The following is a 24825-nucleotide window of genomic DNA, read 5'->3' on the forward strand; positions in this document are numbered from 1 at the left end:
TGTCCAGCTTTTTTGTATTCAATTATATTTTTTCTCCTCTTTTTTTCTGTTACAATACACACAAAGGAACTAAACTTGTAACTGTAATAATTTTCTGGGAGAAATACTTCTGGAAAAATTTCAGGGATGCCAACACTTGCAGCCATGACTATATCTCTAACAGAAGGCTCTGATACCTGTGAAGTGCCCTAGGGATACATTATTTATACATTTGACATATAGGCCAGAAGGCCAAACATAGGACTGGAATGCAGTGTGCACAGAGCCTTGGGGCTCATTCTCACGTGCTAAGCATTGTATTAACGGCCAGAATGTGGCCCCATTGTCTTTAATGGTTCTAACAATCTGAGAAAAAAATTGAACAAGCAATTTCACAGATCCCTTCTTAGAGTGAAAACTGATTACACTTGGTTGTACTACTTTTCAGTAAAATATTGCAGTATAGTGCTTTTATTATACAGGTATTTGCATACGTAGATGTTTAGTGTGTAATTTTTAGTAAATATCTTTTTACTTCAGTTCTGTACCTTCCTTACAGGTCTTAATTGAGCACATTGGGAATCTGGATCGTGCTTATGAATTTGCAGAGAGATGCAATGAACCTGCTGTTTGGAGTCAACTGGGAAGAGCACAGCTACAGAAAGACTTAGTAAAGGAAGCTATTGACTCCTACATTAAAGCTGATGACCCCTCTGCTTACATGGAAGTGGTTCAGGCAGCAAGCAAGAACAGTAAGTGCTTTACCCTTTCTCTTTTTATTTGTAAAGATGGCATTGCCAATTAAGTAAATGGGTTTTCTTCCTAGTACCTTTTATTGATGTAGTATGAATTACATATAGTAAGGTTGTGCATGTGCAGCATCTGTCTTAAGACATCTATTTTGACAGGTAACTGGGAAGACCTGGTAAAGTTCCTACAAATGGCACGAAAAAAGGCAAGGGAGTCCTATGTGGAGACCGAACTGATATTTGCTTTGGCTAAAACAAATCGCTTGTCAGAGCTAGAAGAATTTGTCAGTGGCCCTAACAATGCACATATCCAACAGGTATAAGTAGTGAGTGTTGTACTCTGGCATCTGTTTAGACATAATACTAGCTTTACATTACAACTTTCCTATGCTTTTAGGTGGGAGATCGATGTTATGATGAGGGCATGTATGATGCTGCCAAACTTCTATACAACAATGTGTCAAATTTTGCTCGGTTGGCATCCACTTTAGTGCATCTTGGGGAGTATCAAGCTGCTGTCGATAGTGCACGAAAGGCTAATAGCACCCGCACATGGAAAGAAGTAAGAGCTTTTTATGATCACAGTATTTTTATCTTTTATAAAAAGGTGGATGCCATAGTATGTTCTGCCATGCAATTTTTTTCTGTATGTATATTACATATACTTTCTTTGGTAGGTCTGCTTTGCTTGTGTGGATGGTACAGAGTTTCGCCTTGCACAAATGTGCGGCCTGCATATTGTGATCCACGCTGATGAGCTGGAGGAACTTATCAGCTATTACCAGGTGAGTAATTCTCAATTAATGCAAATAATTCTCTCATTTTATTGTTCTTATTTGTAAGTTTAAAAAGTGTAGGATTATCTATGAAGCCTTCTAAGGCTAGGTTCACTTTTGATCCCGGTCTCCGCTGGGGGATTCCATTCCCTATTCCGTATTTTTTTGCCCTTTTCGGGTGTAAATGGTTTATGTGAACTGCAGGTTTCCGAGAGGTAACTGCTTCTTTAAGAGGACTAGGTTTCTGCTCTGGGTGTCCCCAATTGGATACCACAATCTTTCCCACCCCCAACCCTGAACGGAAACCAGATCACAGGTGTGAACCTAGCATAAAACCTACTTTTGGTAGGTTGAAAGCAAGGACACTTGCCCTGTGTAAGAAAAACTGTTGCAGAAATATTATATTTAATTAATAGCATATTTGCATCTGTCTTTTCTACCAATCACTGAACCATGGGTTTATATTATGGTTAAACAAAATGTTACAGTACTAAGAGGCCTCGTCTATGAATGGAGTCACTAATAAACTATATTTGTGTACCATATAATATGACTTGCCGTACAGCTGTACATATAGCTGTACATCATTAAAAAATGGTATTCAAAGTTAAAAACACATTTAAAGCCTAAACCTAATAGTTTGCCTCATGGCTTTTATATACCAGTGGTACATTTATCTTTTACAAGTTGCGCCAAATCAGTCATTATAGTCTTGCAGGATTCTGGACTAAATATCTGGATGAGTAGACCTTAGCACAAGGCTGTGTAGGAATGTTTGAGGTCGGGACCTCCAAAACAGTTGTCTAGGTGCACAGTACACACTATACTTTCACTAACTATCAACTCTGATGGCTGTGAATCCATCCTTTATGCTGCATTTGATATCATTCTATATTTGTTATCGTCTGTCTCTTAGGATCGGGGATATTTTGAAGAGCTCATTGCACTTCTTGAAGCTGCCCTAGGTTTGGAGCGTGCTCATATGGGCATGTTCACAGAGCTTGCCATTCTATACTCCAAGTTTAAACCTCAGAAAATGCGTGAACACTTAGAATTATTCTGGTCCAGAGTCAACATCCCCAAGGTGAGTAAACCAACAGCTCACAAGTTGTTGTTTTCTGTAATGGTCTGTCACAAACTATGTTCATATGTTTATGTGATGTTTACAGGTTTTGCGTGCAGCAGAACAAGCCCATCTGTGGGGTGAATTAGTCTTCCTGTATGATAAGTATGAAGAGTATGATAATGCAATTATCACTATGATGAGCCATCCTACCAATGCTTGGAAAGAAGGGCAATTTAAAGACATTGTCACCAAGGTAAATCAGTGATGTACATGAAGGTTTATGTTCAGTGCTGCAGCGCTGTACAAATATTCAGAGAGCAATTTTTGTATTTTCAGGTAGCCAATGTGGAATTGTATTACAAAGCGCTCCAGTTTTACTTGGAGTACAAACCTCTTCTGATAAATGACCTTCTTCTTGTCTTGTCTCCACGCTTGGATCACACGCGGACAGTCAACTTCTTTTCTAAGGTTTGTACCAGTGTTCTGGAGAGTCTCAGACATAAGCATTAAGTATAAGTAATTGTAATGTAAATCAATCTCTTTACTTATACATTATATAAAACTAAAATGCACTTGGAAAGTTTTTCATACCTTTTGACTTATTCACATTTCATTATGTTGAAACTGTACAAGAGTTTTCTCCCCAATGAATCTGCACTCAAAACTGAATACTTCTATCAATGTAATATTTTCTAGTTTTTCTTCCTTTTCAATAAATTACCGGTATTAAACGTTTTTAACTTTCTGTTTCCACAATGTCAGTAAGGGGTATTGAGTACAGCATGATGAGGGAAAACTTCATAGATCTTATATTATTTATATGTACATTTTTTGATTTACATTGCTTACATGTCATTTTGTTCATCAGTCAACTGTGAATTCTCTATTTCTCTAGATGAACCAGTTGCCCCTTGTTAAACCATACTTGCGTTCTGTACAAAATCACAACAACAAGTCAGTAAATGAGGCTCTCAACAACTTACTGACAGAGGAGGAAGATTACCAGGTAAGCAGTGTGTCATTCAGCAGTCTCTTTTATGTTATTCTACAGAGTACAAAATACTGGAGTTTTTGTCTTGATCTTCACATACACCTGTCATGTCCTTCACTTTCCATCAATAATGACCATTTCAATGGTTGCAATAAGGAAATGCATTAGTAGCATCTCTCTAATATCGTTTGGTTTCCAAAGTAGCACATTATATCTGTAGAAGCATAGTAACATTCCTTAGTGTCTAACAAGACAATTCATTCTGCCATCTCATTGTCTGTTGTCTGCCATCTCATTGAAAGTATGCAGGCTGATGTATTTGGTCTTCAGGGCAAATAATGAGAGTTGGTGGTTTTCTTGAAGCCTTTTAATTTGCCTACACAAATTTCTGAGCTGATTAATAGAAGGGACATGACTTCATAATATTTACTATGCTATTAAAGTAACTATACTAGTTATTATTATTATTGGCAGTAATTAGTTCATACGACCCCTTTAATGGTGGCTGCAGACAGACAGCGTGTCATTTTATAGGTTCTGTTCACACATTGTGGTTTCTGTTTCAAATTAAATCCACAATGCATAGCTAGATTTATGTAGCACAAGCAAACAGGAAACAATGTTGACTTCTGGGGTCTTCTGCGGTTTCTGCCACATTGATAGGAAATAATACTGCTGCATGCGGCATTATTCTTCTTGTCAAATCTGCCAAGACTGCCGATAGAACCTTGCAGTGTCAATGGTGTCTTAAAGATACCTTTATAATGGTATTTTTGATCTCCCCATGAGAAAACCAGAAACTTTATGATGACAAAAATGGGAAATCTTTTGTTTTACTTCATAATGGATTCTAAATTGTTTGGAAAGTGCACGCATTTTAGGGTGTCCTCCTTCCTCCCACTGAAACATCATTTATGTAATAACCATTTTACCATGTGGACATATTCTGCAAATGATGTTTTACACTGATGCATTCTACCATATAAAATAGAGGTTTAATGTTTGACATCCGTATTACCATATGCCTTTTACACAATCTATATCTAATATATTTCTCATAATAAATATATATATATATATATATATATATATATATATATATATATATACACATACTATAGAAGGGGAATTTGCTCACTTATGATTGACATTAGTTTTCTCTTTTCCTTATGTCTGTATTTATTCACAGGGCTTAAGGGCATCCATTGATGCATACGATAATTTTGACAACATCAGCCTAGCACAACGTTTGGAGAAACACGAGCTGATTGAGTTTCGCAGGATCGCTGCTTATCTGTACAAGGGGAATAACCGCTGGAAGCAGAGTGTAGAGCTATGTAAGAAGGACCGCCTGTATAAGGTAAAAAATTACTACATAATATGTATGTTATGCTGTATTCTACTAAGGATGTGATAATATGTAGACCTTTTTGTCATTAGCCCACAGCCTTATCAGACTCCTGCTCCGACTCCTTCATAAATTGTTGACAGCTAGTGTTGAGCGAGTAGTATTCGATTGAATACCTCGCCGGCATAGGAATGCGTGTAATCGTCTGAACACCAAGGGGTTAAACGCATTAAATATTTGAAGCGTTTAACCCCTTGGTGTTTGGCCAATTATACGCATTCCTATGTCGGCGAATATTCGATTGAATACTACTCGCTCATCTCTATTGACAGCCATGGTCTGTCCAAAGCCGAAAAGCTACTCTAATTTATTAAAAGAAACTAATCATTGAATTCCTATGAAAGTAAATATACAACAAACAATGGTATCTAATTAGTTATAAAAAACAATAACCGTATAATATAATCATTTTATATTAAAGCCTGAGTTGACAACATTTTCCAACTCCACCCAAAACTGGCCCAGACCTGCACTAAAATCTAAACCACATATGCACCCGGGATGTCCTAGGTTCATATGTTTGGGATTGCCAGCCTGTATATTCCCCTGAACCGCAGCTTGTTTTCCATTCACATTCAGTTCTTGAACAAAAGTAGAGTGTCCTTTCTTTCCCCCATTTAGTATTGTCTACAAACAGAGACTGTAGATGTGAACCCAGCCTAAACTGCTAGATATTTCTTACATAAAATATTGATAACCAAATGGGACTAGCAACAAACATTGATTGATTAAAGTGATGACGCAGACCTGTATAGCTGAAGCGGCCTTCATTTTGGAGCATCATGGCTGCTTCAGGCAGCTGACTGTTGGGGTGTTACCAGGTGACGGACCACCTCTGATTTATTATTAATGACCTTTCTTAAAGATTGGTCATCAATATAATGGTCCCAGAAAACCCTGTCAACATCTATAGTCAGTTCTTTGGATGGTTCTTATAGACTTATGATCATTTTCAGTGATAGGAATGCTGTAAAGACATTAGAAACCTTATCAGGTCATTTGTATTTTATGGCATATTTTTGGCACACTTGTCATAGGATATGTTTATGTTGATTTGTTGCCATTGCCTGCATTTATTAATCTATTATAAGTGAACCAAACTTTACTGTTCATGCAATTTTGTATTTCAGGATGCAATGTTATATGCTGCAGAGTCAAAAGATACAGAACTGGCAGAGAAGCTTCTTCAGTGGTTTCTTGAGGAGGAAAAGCAGGAGTGCTTTGCGGCGACACTTTTCACTTGCTATGACCTGCTGCATCCAGACATTGTATTAGAGCTGGCCTGGAGACACAACATCATGGACTTTGCCATGCCTTATTTTATCCAGGTCATGAGAGAGTACTTAGCCAAAGTGAGTGTTTTTTTGTCTTTGTTTTTTCTTGTATAAGTATTTATATCTTGTAGTTTGAGTGCTTGTAAAGACAAGTATTAGAGGCATAACGTCCTTGGAAGCTGTTCTGCCATAATCATCACTTTTTTTGTAGCCCGGACAAGCTGCTTCCATTTTCTGAGAACATTCTCACCTTTTTGAAGTATTATGGGAGTTATCCAGGACCAGAACAAAGGCAGAGTTATATTCCCAGGAATGGGGATAAGCTGCAATGCCAGACAGCAGACCATTTTCAAGTCTAGGATAAGGATTAAAAAACACTGACATGTACACAAAAAAGCATGCATGTGTTTCTTTGTAGCTTAGTATAGTTTGAAACTAGTTCCATAGTTCAAGCTTCCATTTTTTCTGCTCTCTGAGATGCATAACTGTGGGAATAATAAGCAGAGAGCTGGTTCCATTATATTCAGACATATGTGACTTTTATGATGGATACTTTGTCATTTCAATGGGAAGAATACTGCAGCATGCTCCTCCTGTCAGATACCCTGCAAATTGCCATGGAGGCTCCAAGCCTGAATGTGAACAGAGCTGAAGCATTATTCTAGCACAACAGTTTTATTTTAAAAAGTTGCGTTCTCTTACCAGGTGGACAAGCTTCATGCTGCTGAGAGTTTGAGAAAGGAAGAGGAACAAGTAACAGAGCCGACTCCAATAGTATTTGGTGAGTATTCCAGAAGAAGAGTTTTCTTGTTGGAGTAAGGCAGCATGTATTGGTTTGCCTCTGAAATAGCTGGCACTATATGCAAACACCTTTCAAAAGAACTTTTCACCAAGTCCAGCTATTTGCATCATATAATAAGCTCAACTCCACTGATTCCTGCACAGTTTAAGTTTTTCTCTAGTCTCCACCATTCCTGAGCAGTAAGTGCTTTTAGTTTTGGTGTCTGGTATGTTATTTAGGCTCAGATGGTCAGTGTCAGGCAGGAGCAGACAAGGGTTGTGACACTATCCAAGACAACCTGTATACCTCCATGTCCAGCTGTATCTCATGTATCCAGGCTAGAGGCAACCCAACAGTATACAAGAGCCTCATTTGAATTGTACAGTTTTCTCTAATATTATAATTACTTACACATTACACATATCATTACAATCGTATATAGAAAGTTTCATTTGATTCTGACAATTTGTTCTTGCTGCGTTAGATTTAGATAGATTTAAAGGGATTCTACCATTAAAAAACTATTTTTTCTAGGTAACACGTCGGAATAGCCTTTAGAAAGGCTATTCGTCTCCTACCTTTGGAAGTGATCTCCGCTGCGCCATTCATTCGAAATACCGGTTGGTACCGGTATGCTAATTAGTTCTCTTGCAGCGATGGGGGCGGACCCCAGCGCAGGAAATGCGATGGGGGCGTCCCCATTGCTGCTCGAAAACCGACTGCAGCGCCACCTCTATGTTCTTCTGTATCCTCCCTTTCCTTCTTCAGCTTGATGTCGGATGCCTTCGCAGTATGCTCTGTTCGGCGAAGACTTCGAGGAACGTACTGCGCATGCGGGAAATTGCGGTGTCGGCACTGTGGCGGCGGGCATGCACAGTACGTTCGGCAAAGTTCGCCGAACAGAGCTTACTGCGCAGGCGTCCGACATCATGCTGAAGAAGGAAGGGGAGGATACAGAAGAACATGGAGGCGGCGCTGCAGTCGGTTTTCGAGCAGCAATGGGGACGCCCCCATCGCTGCGAGAGAACTAATTAGCATACCGGTACAAACCAGTATTTCGAACGAATGGCGCGGCGGAGAGCACTTCCAAAGGTAGGAGACGAATAGCCTTTCTAAAGGCTATTCCGACATGTTACCTAGAAAAAATAGTTTTTTAATGGTAGAATCCCTTTAACAGTAGAGATGAGCGAGTACTGTTCAGATCAGCCGATCCGAACAGCACGCACGCATTGAAATGAATGGAAGCACCTGGTTCTTCCACTTTGACGCCGGCCGGCCGCTTAACCCCCCCGCGTGCCGGCTACGTCCATTCATTTCAATGCATGCGTGCTGTTCGGATCGGCTGATCCGAACAGTACTCGCTCATCTCTATTTAACAGTACATGAATATTTATCAGTGCATCTTTACTACTTTTCTTGTCTAGTTATGCAGCAGTTCTGTTTTATCTTACTGTGGCTATTTTTTCTTTACAGGTCAACAGCTCATGCTTACTGCAGGCCCTAGCGGTGTAGTTCCACCTCAGCCAGGCTTTGCTTATGGATATACAGCACCGCCAACATTTACTCAGCCTCCGCCTTCGGTTTCTCCTGGCTATGGGTTCAACATGTAACAAAGCAGTATTCTTCCTTTTCCACATGGAACACACCTGGAGGGACAGTTTAGCCCACACTTCAGGAGATGACTGTAGTTCATCTTGGACATCTTTATTTATTACATTTGCTCTACAGACTTAACTGGGGCAGGCAGCTTTTCAGCCATTCACTACCATTGTTCACAGAATTGTGTTTTATTTTTTTTCTGTTTGGAGGGAATGGCCTGAAGCTGATGTCCCTATTGATTTCATGACTATTACTTGGGCTAACAGAGCAACCATTAAGTACTGTATACCGCTCGACACAAAACATGGCAGCTCATGTTCATGCACAAGCCCTTACCAACCGCTGCATCATTAATCCACCTTAAGTGGTCAGATGGACAGTCATGCCAGATGCAAATCTCCTTTTCTTTTATCTCGCTCTCTAAACAGGATTGGACTCACATCTGGCATAACAAACTTTTATTCACAAAGGCTTACCGTTCCTGTGACATCTTACCCACTGTTTGTGTGCTGTTATCAAAGGGGAGGGGGTTAAAAACTGTACTGTTTAGGAAACATGGCAATGTTTAAAGCTTGTACAGTTAGCCATATGTTAGGCTGACATTGCTTGTGTTGCAGATTTGGCCTGCTACTATACACTTAATATCATATAAAAGTATAAAACTATTTAAACAAGCTCTACCCTTTGTGTGTCCAAGCAGAAGGGTTTGCAGTATAACGTCATCACCTCGAGAGCAATACACCAAGGTCTTATAGTGGTAAGGATAGGGTTAAGCTTCATGCTGGGGAGAATAAGCAGTCCATTGTAGCCATTTTGGTTAATGTTTACTTCAGTTACTATATAATTCTGAAGACAAGCTGATACAAGGTCATACTACAGAGACTATGTAATAGTGTCATCTATACATGTGAATACGATATTCTCCTGACCTGTGTGCAGAGAACATGTTGCTCTACACAAATTTTATGAAATAACTTTTTTTTTTTCACGTGTACGTGTACACTTATAGCAGTTTATCCCCTCATGTTTCAAGGTTGTTAGAATAATGTCATAGAGGCTAAGCATGATCTTATACATCCTGACTTGTATTGTGGTTTTACACACATACATAATATTACAGGAAGAAACAGTTCTTGTCCTATATACACTCTGATGTTGCATGTCTATGGGTTAGGAGTTATAGTGACCCATTAGGAAAGATGTTTACCCCTGACTCAAATACTAATGGTGTACTGTGAAAGGATGCGGACAGGCTGAACATTACAAATAGCACTGTGTAGCGCTGTTGGGCAGCAGATAGAAATAAAAATGTGTATCTCGTCTAAGCTGGGTTCACACACAGCATTTTTAATTGGTTTAGTTTTTAAGTTCTGGGAAATGCAGCTCCTCTCAATTTTCCTTAAAAAAAAAAATATATATATATACAAAATTAAGTTGCTGTTAAAAGGGTGTGGACCTGCCTCACATCATCTTGCATAAAGTGTCTGAGCTGAGCCTCCAAATAGGAGTATAGTAATTGATAGACTTATTCCCTGCTTATATGTCATCATATCAAACTCTTAATGTGACAACAGCCTATTGATATGCCATTACTTTTTTAAGCTAGGCTTATCCTATAGTGAAGGGGCATTCCTATTTCATCATTTGCTGAAGGTCTTAAAGGTGTCGTCCGGCTCATATGAAATCTGCTTTAAAGCTGCCATGTGTTTAACTAAAGAAAATTTTTTAAAAAAGTACCTGGGCTGCTACCATTCCAGTGAGGTGCTGCTTAAGGGTATGCCAGAAGACAGCAATATCACTGGAGTGGTAGAAGGAGCACTTACCTGAACCCCCCCCCTTAAACACATTCCTGCACTTAAGCAGCCGTGTGTCAGACAACCCCTTTTATGTGTGTCATGATGTCTGGTCTTTTTGGTCAATCCTTTGGTCCTTTAAAAGATAAGCTACTGACCTTGGTGTCTCAATGGTGGCTTCTCATCCTCGTCCCTGTACAAATATATAATGCATATGGGTGAGTTGAGGAAGTTGACCAAACCACATGTACAGTCACCTTGCAGTAAATGTCCACCTTTTAAACGTTACGTCATTTTTAGCTTATACGCTTGATTCACGTAAGGCTCTTTTTTACACATGTATTTTTTCTGCCTGGATTCAGTTGACTTTTGACGATCATAATATTGTGCTGAAATACTGTATCCATCAAAAACTGATTTTTCACAGACCCCAAGTCAATGGAGGGTAATGTCCTGGCTCCTTTTAAAAACCATTTATGAGGGGGCTAGCCTCATGACTCCAGCTCCCCCTGGTGGTGGGCACTGCATCAGCATCTATCAGAAAAATGCTAGAAATAGTTCCTCTTTTTTTTTGCTTTCATTTGTATAAAAACAGAGTTTGGGGCTTTGAAAAAATCTAGTTCTGAACACTTTGTTTTCATTTTTTTAAGGTACATTTTTTTCAACGTTAAAAATGTACTCACAATTTCCAAAAAAGGATCTACAATAGGAAAATACATATTTTGAACATTATATTATTCATATTTTTTTCCCGTGAAATATGTAACTGAAACAAAATGTGCAATAGGTCAGGTCATGGACACCATACATGAAGTTCCTTCCTCCCTCTCACTCAATAAAATGGGGCATTTCCTATTCTATTTCACACTGTACCTAACAAAAACCACTTCAGTGTTCATTTCTTTTTATATGTTTCTTATTTAGGATTCTACATTTTACATGTTTACTTTTCTCTGTGTCAGTCAATCCATATTATTTTATGTGCTGAAATTCGATGTATCTGTATAATTTATGGCTATGGATGTTGTGCTACTCATGAATATAATGGATGAAGCATTCAGTTATAGGAGTGTATGCTGATAATCCCTGTCCCTGCTGTATTTTGTGTCCAGAATGCCATGGCTGCTGATTTACATGTACTCTGCCTGCATATGTAATGGTTAAAACTGGAACCTCAATAGAATATGTACTGAACTATGGGCTGTTCAAAATTACAATGAAAATTGTTCCGTATTTTCTGACCTCCATTTGAATAAATCCTAAACATTAACAATATATAAGTATACATGTGCATCTAAGGTATATATTGCAAAAGATAAGGGGGAGATTTATTAAGCAAAATGCCCAGAATTCTGGTTTTTGCGCCAAATAACTGTCCAATATTTTAGACACTTATTCAACTTGTTGAAAAGGGGATGAGACTTGAGTTGCACCTTTGTGCCGAGAACTGTTCAGTCAACTAAGTGGTGTAATGTTCGAGCAGACTGTCAAACTGGGCCACATTTATCAGTGTCTGTTGCTGGTTGATAAATCTGGCGTATTGGAAGACTGTCTAAAACTTAGACTCTATTAGTGATTCTGCCCAAATGTTTTGCATGCAGATTTTACTTCAGATTTATCACAGATTTCACCCCCTATACAATGAAGTAAAAGTACAATGAGGAGTAAAATCGGCAGAATATTTCATAACCCTACCTACATATAATGTGCTGCAGATCTGTGGAGTCTATGCTGTAAATCTCCCACATCTGAACTTAGAGGTAATCTTAAATGGCCTTATTCACACAGTCAATGTTTGGTCACTGATTTGCATCAGTGTTTGTGTGCCAAAACCATGTTAGGGTGCATTCACACGGAGGAAAATGGCACTGAATTTGGAGTGGAATCTGCATCAGAATCTGCGCTGAAAAAAGGCCTCCCAATATAGATTGTGAGCCGCATATACGGATCACAATGTAGGTTTTTTTGTTTTTTTTTTCTTCATTTAAGTATGTCTTTTTAGAATGGGAGGAAATCCATGCAGAATCGGGGAGAACATACAAACTACTGGCAGATGTTGTTCCTGGCAGGATTCGAACCCAGGACACAAGTGCTGCAAGGCTAACCACTGAGCCACAGTGTTGGCCCAATGGAAGCCTTTTTTTTTTTTCAGCGCTGAAATTCCTCACCATTTTTCTTCGTGTGAATGGACCCTTAAGGATTTTTTTTTTTTAAGCCAAGAGAAGTGGATTTAGCAGAGATGAAAAGTGTAAGGCAACAGCCATGTGATGTCCATTTTAATGGGGGCTATTCACATGAAATGTTTCCCATTCCTTATGTAGTTACTGCTGGGTTTGGCTTAAAAAAAAAATTAAAAAAACTTTTCCGCAATGTTGGACCTCAGCCTTAAAACCTATGTATGTCACTACACACTGCAGTTACAGATGCAGTTTGTGCTTTTACTTAAAGGCGTGTCCAGGCAAAAATGGACAACCCTCTTAACATTTGATTCAGCTGGGGGCAGTGAAAAAAAAAAAAAGTACTCCATGTGAACAGAGTCATGGTGCCCACCTGTCTATTCAATTGTATGGGTCAGACAGAGATCTTTGGGTACAGTTACACAGAGGTAAATGAAACAATCATTATGAATATACATTACCACTCCACAAGGGCACGCAGCACGTACATGATCGCTGGGGTGCCAACTGCTATCCTATGGCAAAAGGAATAAGTGTCAGCGTGAGCACCTATTTAAGCTTACACATGTGGTGTGGAAAAGCAAGCAGTGGGATGAAAGGAGAAAAGATTTTTATTTATTCATTTTTAAAAAAGCGTTTTTTGGAATCTAATTAGCGATGAGCAAGTAGTATTCAATCGAATACCTCCCCACCATAGGTATGCGTGTAAGCGGCCAAACACCAAGGGGTTAAGCGCTTCAAATATTCAATGCGGTTAACCCCTTGGTGTTCGGCCGCTTACACGCATACGTATGGCGGGGAGGTATTCGATCAAATACTACTCGCTCATCTCTAAATGTAATGCATCTAGGCGCACATGAACAGTTCTGTTCCAGCAGCTCATAAAACTGCTTCCCTACAGGACTTGAAGAAATGAGGAAAAGAGAGGGTCTCAAAAGCCAAACTTGAAGCCCTTCTAGCAACATGGAAATTGCAGTCTCCAGGCCCTCCTGCACCATCTGATCCCTGGGTCTCTTCCTTTGACTGACAGTGAGGGGTTTTTGGTTTTTTTTTTTTTATTTATGTAAAAATAGAATATATCACTTTTTTTTCTAACCTTTTTTCTTATTGTATAATTTTTATTTTCTATATATTATTATGGGGCTGTTATCTTGCCTGTGCGTCTTCTCTGTTCTATTAACATAATTTTGTAATATGCTTTATAAGCAGTTTCATGGCAGCGACAGACTAAAGCTGATTTATTATGGTCTAAGGCCCCACAGGCTGTAATCGCAGCGCTAAAACGCTGTGGAAAGAACCGTGGCGTGAACGCACTGCGGTTCTTTCCGTAGCGCTTTCCACAGAAAGTTTGCAGAGTTTTCCTCCGCGGACTTTCTGTTACAGTTATATCTATGGGAAAGCCGCCGGTGTTTCCATAGATATAATTGACATGCTGCCATTTGCAAAGCCGCAACAGCTTTGCAAATCATAGCGTGACCGCACTGTGTTTTTTTTCCCACAAAGTGGGCATAGGATTCGCCTGAATCCCATCCCCTTTGCTTGCACTGTAAAACGCCGCAATCTTTCCCGCAGCGTCTCCGCTGCGGGCAAATCACGGCGTTTACGTCCCATGGGGCCCCGGCCTAAGACAGTTTTCTAGAAATGTTCTGTGCAGGTAAGGGAGTAGATAAGCTGTGACGTCCTCCATTGTCTGTAGTAGATACAATGATCGGTCAGAGGTGTTATTTTCTAATGTAATACTGTTTGACACTTGGCAGTACGGAACTGGCAAGTGTCAAACTATTAGTAGGTTTAGTAGCTAGGGTAAAAATTGCAGGATTTAGTCCTTTTTTATATTTAAAAATTTAGTTAGTGACATGTAAAATCGTAAAAAAATTTTGAAAATATTTTTTAAACAGTTTTTTATCTTTTGACACTCCCTTTAAACTGTTCATTAGCAAGGTTAGAGAAACATGCCGCTCTGAGATCTTGGCATAAAGATATTCAACACCTAGCTGAGAACATTGATACACTAGAAGACACAGACGGTGATCTTGTACTACAATACCACAAGAAACATGGAATCTGGATCTGCAAGCTGGATGAGCTTGATAACTGAGGCATCAGGAATAATACCTAGATGTGGGGCCTCCTGGAGGCCATGGACCCCCCAAAAAAATTAAAGTCAGACTAGAAGCCCTCAGACGCAGAACAGCTCTCTTGTTTACTATCCCACAGAGCTAGCATGCCTGTGGGTGGATCACCAGATCTCTTTCCTGACAAATCATGCTTACTTCTCAGACTCAAACTGTGAAAAGCTGCTAATGATGGTCCAATTATACAGTATAACAAGTCGCGTGCAGATTTTGGCAGCTGCTGCTATGTGAGAATGCATCCTAAAATGCTTGCTATATGATAAAACATATGTCCGTTTTTTGGAGCAAATTACATCAGAATTATTTGGGATACTTCCTATTACACTATATGTAGGGAAGGCTTCTAAATGTTGAAGACCTTATATGCTTGTAGATTTTGAACTGGAGCGATACTATTTTCACAGCAGTTAAAGGGTTAAGTTGTACAAAACATCTGTGTCTTGGGACTTGCACCACAGTTCTAATTACAGGAGTCTGCAGCGCTGCCGGCTCCGAGCATTAATGACTTTCTAGAATCTTCTTACCTGATGAATTAGAAAAAATACATTGTGTGTGCTTTGTAAAGGGCCAGTGCCAGGGGGTGTGGGGCCCACTCAGTTTTTGCAATGGGGACTTCCATCAATACTGATGGAACTGCTCATTGCACTGGCAGAGCCAAGTGTTAAGAGCATTCATATCTCATAGTTCCTCAGATCCCTGCCCCTTCCCTGATTCTACACTGACAAGGTTAAGTGTACTTACTCCGTGTAAAGTAGGGGAGGGGGCAAGCATAAGGAAGCACTTTATTGTATGGATAATTTGGTGCCATTCGATGAGGGCTAAGGAGGCACTGTATTGCATAGGAACATAAGGGAGCATTATATGGGGGGAATAAAGGGCCACTGTACTGTAGGTTATTGTACTGTATGAGGACATGAGGGGCCATTATATATGAGGCATTAGGTGGCATTGTACTATATGTGAAAATAAAGATGTACCATATGGATGTATAAGGGTTGTGCCACAAAGAAGCCCACTGAGGCTGTTGCCCAAGAGCTCGCACATACCTGTCTTCTGTGTTTTTGATCTGCTTGGAATATTTTCTTAGGAGTACTGAATGTGTTCTACATATTTATTTAGTGCTGCAGTTTTTACCAGTAAAGTAGAAAAAAAATGCAGCTAGACCTTTAACATCATGGTAACATGCGGCATACTATTGGGAATTGCAAGCAGAGTAGTCACCGCTCCCCTGTGAGCTACTTAGGGCGGGTTCACACCAGATCTCAGTTATCCAGGTTTCCATTTTCTGCTGGCAGAAGACAGAGACCTGGCAGGCAGTGTCCGGCCTGTGAGCGTATTGTGCTCTCCGCATGTCCGATTTTGTGTCTGGTTAAAAGAAACAAAACAAAAAAAACTGTTTCGCCACGGAGAGCACAAAACACTCACCGTCCATTTTTCAAACCCATTCAAATGGGGGGGGGGGTTTCTGTAATAATCTATATTGTAGTTAGATAGGGGTGTGTGTGTGTGTGTATGTGTGTATATATATATATATATATATATATATATATATATATATATATATATGTAATGTAGCTTTTAGGACTCGTTCTTCTATATAGGTAAATTTCATGTTGTTTTCTATGTTTCGGGGGGGGGGTGTTCTACTCCATAACTTAATTTCTACATTATAATGATAATGCACTGTAGCCACTCCGAAATGCACCCAACTTTGATTGCCTATTAAAAATCAGGCCAATCATTTACCACTTCAGTGCCAAATTTCTTGAGTCATACATCCCAGACCAAAGAGAGGCTTAAATGTCACCATTAGCTGCCCAGTAAGGCTGAGTTCACACAGATTTTTTTTGGTCAGGAATCCACCTCAAAATCAGCCTCCAAAAAGAGCCTCTCAATAGAACTCTAAAAGAGCACGGTACAGCATTATAATGTACAAACTGCGAGAGTAGCTCAGAGTACACCTACAAGTTAAGGATTTATGAAGGATGACTACAAGAACTGAGGTCCCAGAATGTCCCACAACCCTAGGAGTTAGTGGTAAAATAATATGGGATTTGCTGCACCCACCCTGTACTACTATGCAAAACTCAGAGAGGCCTCCCTAGGGTACAGTGCTCCACGAATGGGCTCAATCTGGCACTCTTGCTTTGTAAATTGCACCCAAAATACAAGCTGCCATCACGTGACAAGTTCTGCAGAAACAGGTAAAAGTACTCACTTAACCCATTGATAAATTCTTTGATGGGTCTAGTTTCCAAAATGGGATCATATGTTGGGATTTTTCACTTCTCTGAGACTGAGGATCTCTGCAAATGAGACGTAGTTACTGAAAATTATTACAGCAAAATCTGCCCTCCAAAAAGTCTCCTGTCCCACAATGTGCCCATACAACAGTTTACATCGACATGTGGGACATTTCTACACTTTCTTGGGACATTTGCTTAACACATTGTGATTGCATTTTCTCCTTTAAGTCCTCATGGAAATGAAAAATGTGGGGTTGATGCAACATTTTAATAGAAAAAAAAATTTAATGATAAAAAATTCTTTGAAACACCTGTAGGATCAAAGTACACACTATACCTATACCGCTTGATAAATTCCTTGAGGGGTCTAGTTTACAAAATGGGGTCACATTTTGCGGCTTTCCACTGTTCTCAAACGAGCGTACTGTGCCTGTAAGTGACCACAGTAAGATGGCGGAACAGACATGCGCAGTCAGCTCTGCCCAAAGCCCAGTGGCAGAGCCGAATGAACATGCATGAGATTTCGATCCTGAACACAGGCTCGTCAGAAGATGATGTTGAGGATAACGTGGTGAAGTGTCAGCCAATAGAGGCGTCACTGGAGAGTCTTCTGGCAGTACAGGGAGCCTGAACTCGGAACCACTAAGACTCCCAGCTGCTCTGGGAAGGTGATGTATTGCACTTGATAAAGGGCCTAAGTGCCTGAAACGCATTGTGCCTTAACAAACATATCGTTATCCAATTGGGTGAGCGCTTCTCCTTGCCAAACCTTCTGAAGATTTTGGTCCCAGTCTGTTGATGCCAGTGACGTTTCTTCCAGCTGCTTCCCTCTCGGTTTCTAACATCTTTTTAATTGTTGTGGTTGTTGTGTCCTACACAAACCCCTAAGGTGAGCGGCTTTCCATTTGCTTACCTTTACTCATACTTGTGCTGAATTTACTACACTAGGGTCGGCTCGATGCCGTATTTTTCTTTTTCTCTTGTTCTGGCAGCACAGGGAACGCCCTCTGTGCTTTCTGAAAACTCATTTGTATACGGAGGAAAAACAAAAATCCGGAACGGTGGCGCCAATCAGAATAATAAAGATAGAATAGCCTTTCTAAAGGCTATTCCAATGCGGTCTTTGTTCAAAAAGGGATTCTAATGATAGAATCCCTTTAACAAATTGTGGGTTGCATTTCCTCCTTTAAAGAGGACCTTTCACCATTTTGCCCACAGGCAGTTCTATATACTGGCGGAAAACTGACAGTGCGCTGAGTTCAGCACACTGTCGGCTTTCCCGATGTGGGCCCAGTGTGAAGAGCTTACGGTCCCGGTACTGTAGCTCTTCTATGGTCAGAAGGGCGTTTCTGACAGTTAGCCAGAGACGTCCTTCTTCACAGCACAGCCAATCACGCTGTGCTGTGAGAGCCGGGAGGAACGCCCCCTCCCTCCCTGATAATGCTCGTCTATGGACGAGTACTGCGAGCAGAAGGAGGGGGTGTTCGGAACGTGACCGCCTCAGGCACATTTTTCAATTTTCTGGTGACATTCCTTTTCCCCCCACCCATCATACTTACCTATATTCTGGTCAGGACCTTCTGGGCATGGGATGTCACTTCTAGGCACCTCCTCTTTTTGACATCTGCCGGCCGCACAATAGAGCCACAGTACCAGCATGTGCAGAAGAAGTGATGTCCCATGCCCAGAAGGTCTGGACTGGAAAACAGGTAAGTATAATGGGGTGGGGAGGAGGTTGAGTTAGTTAGGAAGCGCTAATAGTGGGCAGGCTAGCAAGGAAAACAGGGAGGGGGAGTGAGCGAGCGAGCGAGAGAGGGAGGTGGTGTGTCAGCTCCAAATGAAGCACAAGACATCATGGTATTTGTAGGAAAACACAGAACAGGAATATGCCCATGTAAACTAATGCAGAAGATACTAGGTGCTCACAAAGAAACCCAGAAATCACTCTAAACACTGCTAAAAGGTATTTGGGTGTCCTTATTAACCTGATAATAGCACCAGTTAGCAGACCTTTTTTCTGGAAAACTCATTTAATCTCCAGAATCTTGATTTGGTAACCATATTGAATTTGGATATTTATTTAATTAGAGATTAATTTAATGAGATGAATGGACAGCAGTAGTCAATTATAATATGGCCTTTTGAGCAGCCATCAAAAGCTCATGGGGACCCATGGCCACCTAAATCTATCATCACCTTTAACAAGTGTATGCCACTTAGAGGTGGCCAATAGTGGCAGTAGAATTTTACATGTAACTTTTTTACATGTAATTTTACATGCAACTACCCTTCTCAAAAGCAAGCGGGCAGCATCGGAGAGTGAGCAGTGTATGCCTACTGCTAGCATAGCAATGGAGTCTGCTCCTCTTTCACAGTAAAGTTCCCCTCTTGTTGTCTGTGGCCATTAAAATTGCCTTCAAGTACATTCATCTAACCCCTGCATTTAGCAGCACAATATATAACAATATATTAGCCTGTTGAAAAAGCCCTGAAAACGTTAGCCTGGTGGGTAGACACAATCTTCATACAGCCCAGGACCTATAGTAGTCACAATCTACCTCTAATGGGTACAGCAGTCTTATATGTGAATCATTTCAGATTTTGCAAGTCCCCAACTTGCTTGCATGCTTGAGAGATGCAGGTTAGAAATCCATGAATACATTTTTGTGCAAAATTCTCTTGTCCTAGAACAAGACTAATTGTCCTCAGCAGTACAGCAATTATACTATCTAACATAACAATGGCAACTGAGAAATGTTCTGATATTGGGAAAGCTGCCCTACAGTTGCTCATCCCAACAGCTATTTCTACATTTTGCCTTGCACACATTAGTAACAGAAACTCTATTACACAAGACACACACAAGTTGTGATTTTGACACACCTGCAATCACATTACTCCAATGGAAAAATGCTGACTCCCATCAGTTCCTTGTATTTCCAGATATTCTGGCTGAAGCGTTCCTAGTATATTATGCAACCTGGTGATGTACACTGGTTAATAAGCAAGCAGAAGGTCAACTCGAGACTACTGCTTTTAAGGTATGTGTGTGTAATCTATTAGGGTAAGACGTGGCAGTGGCCCCTTTTCTCTGGGTTCACTATGCCAAAGAGGAATCAGTAATCATGTTATAAAATTAAATTCCTGTTTTCTGATGTCTATATGATATATATATATATATATATATATATATATATATATCTTATAACAGACAATGGACATGTAACGGAATACCCAAAATCATTTGTTCTCTGCTTTCCTCGAGTGGCCTTCAAGTCAGCTATTTGAAAATGATACATAAATTGGGATCATCACCTTTCAGGATCAGACTGGCCCACCGAGGTAATGGTGAACCCCATGATGGATCCCGTGTCTTCAGTGGGCCCTACTGTACCCCCACTGCTTTTTTTTTTTTTATATATATATATATATATATAACCAAAGAAAGCACCGTGGAAGGTTCACCTAGAAATTCCCCAAAGGATTGCGCTTCACTCGGCAATATTGTATAAGGAATCTTCTTTATTGATGTCACAGCACACATCGTACCATTCAGGGTGAAAACCCTTTATCAAGTGTATAGGACAAGCGCTAAAACAAGTATACACATAGGAGGACACTCCCACCTGACTAGCAAGTGCGAGTGCCTAACCTGTGGACACAAAAACATCTCCAATAATAAACCACAAATATACAGAGGGGTTAAAAAAGCACTATAGTTCCTTTTGGATAAGGTAAACCCTTAATACATAGTTATTAGGTAGCAGTAAACTTATAGCTCATTGTTTAGGAGATGTAATGCCAAACTGGAGTTCTCAGAGCACTAATACACATGTATAAGAAGTGGCATAGAACAGTGATTTCCAACAACCTCACCATAATCTTTAAATATTATATTACTTAGAAAACATTAATTTTAATAACAATTGAAAAAGAAGTTGTTTCCAGGTGGTCCCATTATAGACACTAACCCCTAACAAAGGATAGGATTTAAATGTCACATCACTGGGGGTCTGGCTGCGAGGCCCCAAGCAGTGAGTAGAAAGCGGGTCCTCCACAAAGTATAAAGTCACATAGTGGCTCCTACTCACAGTAAAATGTCCCTCTTCAGACTCCAGGGATTAATAATGACTCAATGATGTCACAGAATGGGTTACGCTGGCGTCATTATACGTCGTGACCCTGGCCTGACCCTTTAACGTCTGTGACGTAAGTAAAAAAAAGCCCAAAGACAGCAGGGAGTCCCGCTGGAGTCCAGGAGAGGTATGTAACACTGGTTTTTAATGTTGATCACCTCTCCTGGGCCTTTGATCATTATACTCTGCGTTCTGATGAGACCCCCAAGTATAATAATTGTAGGATCTGTGTCCTTACTCATTGATTCCCGCTCCTGTTCACGGCCACCTCTGCGTCCCCTTTTTTCCTCCATGAGGCCTCGTGTATCCCATATCATATCACTGTCAGGGGGTTGAAAGAAAAGAGGAGTCGGCCATGAGCAGGAACAGGGATCGGTAGTTACGCCACTAGAACAATTCCTTTAACAGTGGTTGAAGAACTAGCTTGAATCAGACTGATTTTCACTCCCGGAAATTTCTGCTTATAAATTTTCTGCATGTGAACACACCCCAAGAGTTTTTATTGAAGTTATACTGTATTCCAATCCTCTTTGGCAAATCAAATATGAATGCCCTGATCTGTGTCTGATATTTTTCCTTTCTGTTCTTGGCATTCTGTAATGCATTCCCTCCCCCAATCAGTCTCTTGGCTTTCAGTAATCACACAGTAGAAGTGTTGTTTATGCTTCTTGACATTTAGACAGTTCCAGATGGATCACATGTGGAGCCTGCATTTTATTTTATCCCATGTACTACAATATGGTTTGTATGTGCCAAAGTACAGTACAAGTAAATTCAGTTCTTACTGATCAATTAACCAAAGCCCTATAACCATCACTCCATACAAGTTCCAAGTAAGAATTGCACACAAAGACATTGTTGAAACAATCTTAGGGAGCCTTCACACGGAGTTTATGCTCGCTCATTCTGAACGTAAAATTCGTTTAGAGTGAGTGGCGTAAAAAAACAAACAAAAAACAAGATCCCTTTAACTGCATTGACGTGCATATCACATTGAAGGCAATAGGTAAAAAAGCCTCCCATTGATTTCAATGCGGAGTGCGCGTATGCCGGCACCCATTCAAGTCAATGGGATCTGTTTTTTACAACGCTCACTCTGAACGAGTTTTACGTTCAGAATAAGCGAGCGTAAACTCCGTGTGAAGGATCCCTTAGGTTAAGGCCCATGTTGCGGAAATGCAGCAGAAAAAAAGTGTGTCTTACAGTGTCAGTGAAATTCTGGCTAATTCCATCCACACATTGCAGAATGCTGGAGTTTTCTGTGTAGGTATAATAGAAGCAGAAAGTCCCCAGAGAAAACTTTCTCTGAAAAACACTCCACAGTGCTTTTTTGTCTGAGGCTCGCTTTTAAGTGTTATACATATTTATACTCTATCCATAGGAAAGGGGTTTTCCCAGGACTTATATATTGCTAACCTATCTTTGGGATAGGTCATCAATATCTGGCCGTATGAGATCACAGTGATCAGGTGAGCTGTGACCTCTTCATTCACCATAGCGCTGTACATTGCATTATGGCTAAGCTTTGTATTGCACCTCAACCCCTTTCACTTGAACAATTAATGTGAAGAACTAATGTGGAAGCCCCTGGTCCGTGAAGTGGAAGTCTGCCACTTTGAGAAGCTGGTCTGTGGGTGTTCAGGGTGTTTTACCCCTACTGATTGATGACCTATTCTAGGGACAGGTCATTAAAGAGGACCTTTCATCAAATCGGGCCCATGCAGTTTTATATACTGCTGGAAAGCTGACAGTGCGCTGAATTCAGCGTACTGTCGGCTTTCCCGATCCGTGCCCGGTGTAAAGCGCTATCGGTCTTGGGACCGTAGCGCTTTAGTGTCAGAAGGGCGTTTCTGACAGTTAGCCAGGAACGTCCTTCTGCCTCGCGGCGCCTATCGCGCTGTACAGTGGAGCAGGGAGGAACGCCCCCTCCCTCTGATCACACAGCTCGTCCATAGACGAGTATTATCAGGAGGGGAGGGGGCGTTCCTCCCCGCTCACACTGTACAGTGCGATAGGCGCCGCGAGGCAGAAGGACGTTCCTGGCTAAGTGTCAGAAACGCCCTTCTGACACTAAAGCGCTACGGTCCCGGGACCGATAACGCTTTACACCGGGCACGGATCGGGAAAGCCGACAGTACACTGAATTCAGCGCACTGTCAGCTTTCCAGCAGTATATAAAACTGCATGTGCCCGATCTGATGAAAGGTCCTCTTTAAGTTATATATCCTGGAAACCCATTTAGGGTGGAGATAATAATGGAGCATTAAACTGTGTGAGGGTACAAAAGAACCAGAAGGGATTGGTGTTGTCAAAGGGGGAATGGACAGGATTACAGACATGGTTTATATTACTTAAACCTGCCCTCTTTCTGTATTCTGGAAGTTGGAAGGTATGCAGTTATTACGGCATTTTTTATTTTACAGACAGCAAGTTGCTCATGTTACTGTGAGCAAACTGCATATCCTAAATATGCTACCACTTCATTCAGTGAAATCAGACTTATCTGCCATCGAGCACAGGGAGCTTCCAGCAGCCAATCTCGATAAGTGCATTCACAATGACATAATGTTCCTCATACAACTATTAATAACTTTACTGATACTATGCCAAGGTGTGTGTACTTCCTTGATATTGAGAAATGTTTTGAATATTTAGTTTCCATTTTTATCATTTGCATATCATTAACAGGTTTATCAATCCTGTGATTTCCATCATTCTAAGATATTTGCTTCCTGGTGTTGCAATTTACATTTTGAGGAAGGCATATGGAACGCTAGAAGGTATTATGACAAATAAGTTTAGGAGGCTGACTTGTAATCTGATGATCTTTTTGTTAGAGATTTTGCTGCAGTTTTTTTGAGCAGAAGCCAAGAATGGTTTGAGCAGAAGGGAGACATTTAAGAACTTCCTATATATTTCCCATTCCTTTTGTAGCCATTGGCTTGGTTTTGGCTCACCAAAAGGCAGCAATACCTGCAACTAATAAAACTGTCTTTTCACAACATGGGACCTCAACCTAACGGCAGGGGTGAACCTGCTCCTTTCGCCGCCCGAGCGAAGTACAGAAAGCCCCCCCCCGCCGGCTTAGCTGAGGGGCGTGGCGTCTTGAAAGGGGGCGGGGCTTAGTGCCGTTCGCCGGCAGAGAGCAGGCCCGGAGACTGCCTGCGCTCTGCCTGAGCGTGAGGGGAGGCTGCTGGAGCAGCGCTGCTCCAGTGGCCTCCCCAAACCACCGCTCGGTGCTAAGCCAGTCCAGGACAGCTTGTCCTGGACTGGCTTAGGTTAGCAAAAATGCCGCCCTCCCTGAGGCCCTGGCATAGTGCCGCCTGAAGCGCTCGCTTCAGGTCGCCTCATGGGAGGTGCGGCACTGCGCTAACGGCAGTCTGTCAGGTAGAAAATGACAACTAAAGCCATATAGGCATCAAATAGGAGAAAAAACATACCTTTTTTCATAGGTGGAATGCAGCTGAAGAGAAGTGGAGCCCCAACTTTGTTGTGCTACTGCAAAACTAGGTCTGCAGCATTAAAGGTATCTGCACTTTCTTGTCCATTCCCTGGCCCCTCATGCACCAGCAACACATGATGTCACAACAGTACAGCCAGGGTGCAGTGCAGGACTGAGGAGCAGTCAGGCAAGTAGTGAGCTAATACCACTGTAAGGCCCATACAGTGGCCCATCAATGACCCACCATACAGTTGCACCTTCACTGGTCCTCCA

The 24825-nt window shown here is 41.0% G+C and overlaps 1 protein-coding gene across 1 annotated transcript in view; it reads left to right on the top strand.

Moving 5' to 3' along the window:
• Window positions 1-11699, top strand: part of LOC142204223 (clathrin heavy chain 1-like) — a 69953-nt gene extending 58254 nt beyond the window's left edge. Inside the window, exons 21-32 of the mRNA XM_075275536.1 lie at window positions 539-731; window positions 888-1045; window positions 1126-1290; window positions 1406-1513; window positions 2421-2588; window positions 2674-2823; window positions 2907-3038; window positions 3466-3576; window positions 4751-4921; window positions 6100-6321; window positions 6949-7024; window positions 8498-11699. Of these exons, the coding sequence (XP_075131637.1) occupies window positions 539-731; window positions 888-1045; window positions 1126-1290; window positions 1406-1513; window positions 2421-2588; window positions 2674-2823; window positions 2907-3038; window positions 3466-3576; window positions 4751-4921; window positions 6100-6321; window positions 6949-7024; window positions 8498-8634 (1791 nt within the window). The 3' untranslated portion in view covers window positions 8635-11699. The remainder of the gene's footprint in view (window positions 1-538; window positions 732-887; window positions 1046-1125; window positions 1291-1405; window positions 1514-2420; window positions 2589-2673; window positions 2824-2906; window positions 3039-3465; window positions 3577-4750; window positions 4922-6099; window positions 6322-6948; window positions 7025-8497) is intronic.
• The last annotated feature ends 13126 nt before the right edge of the window (window positions 11700-24825 follow it).

Source organism: Leptodactylus fuscus, chromosome 1 (assembly GCF_031893055.1).
Source record: "Leptodactylus fuscus isolate aLepFus1 chromosome 1, aLepFus1.hap2, whole genome shotgun sequence".
NCBI lineage: Eukaryota > Metazoa > Chordata > Amphibia > Anura > Leptodactylidae > Leptodactylus > Leptodactylus fuscus.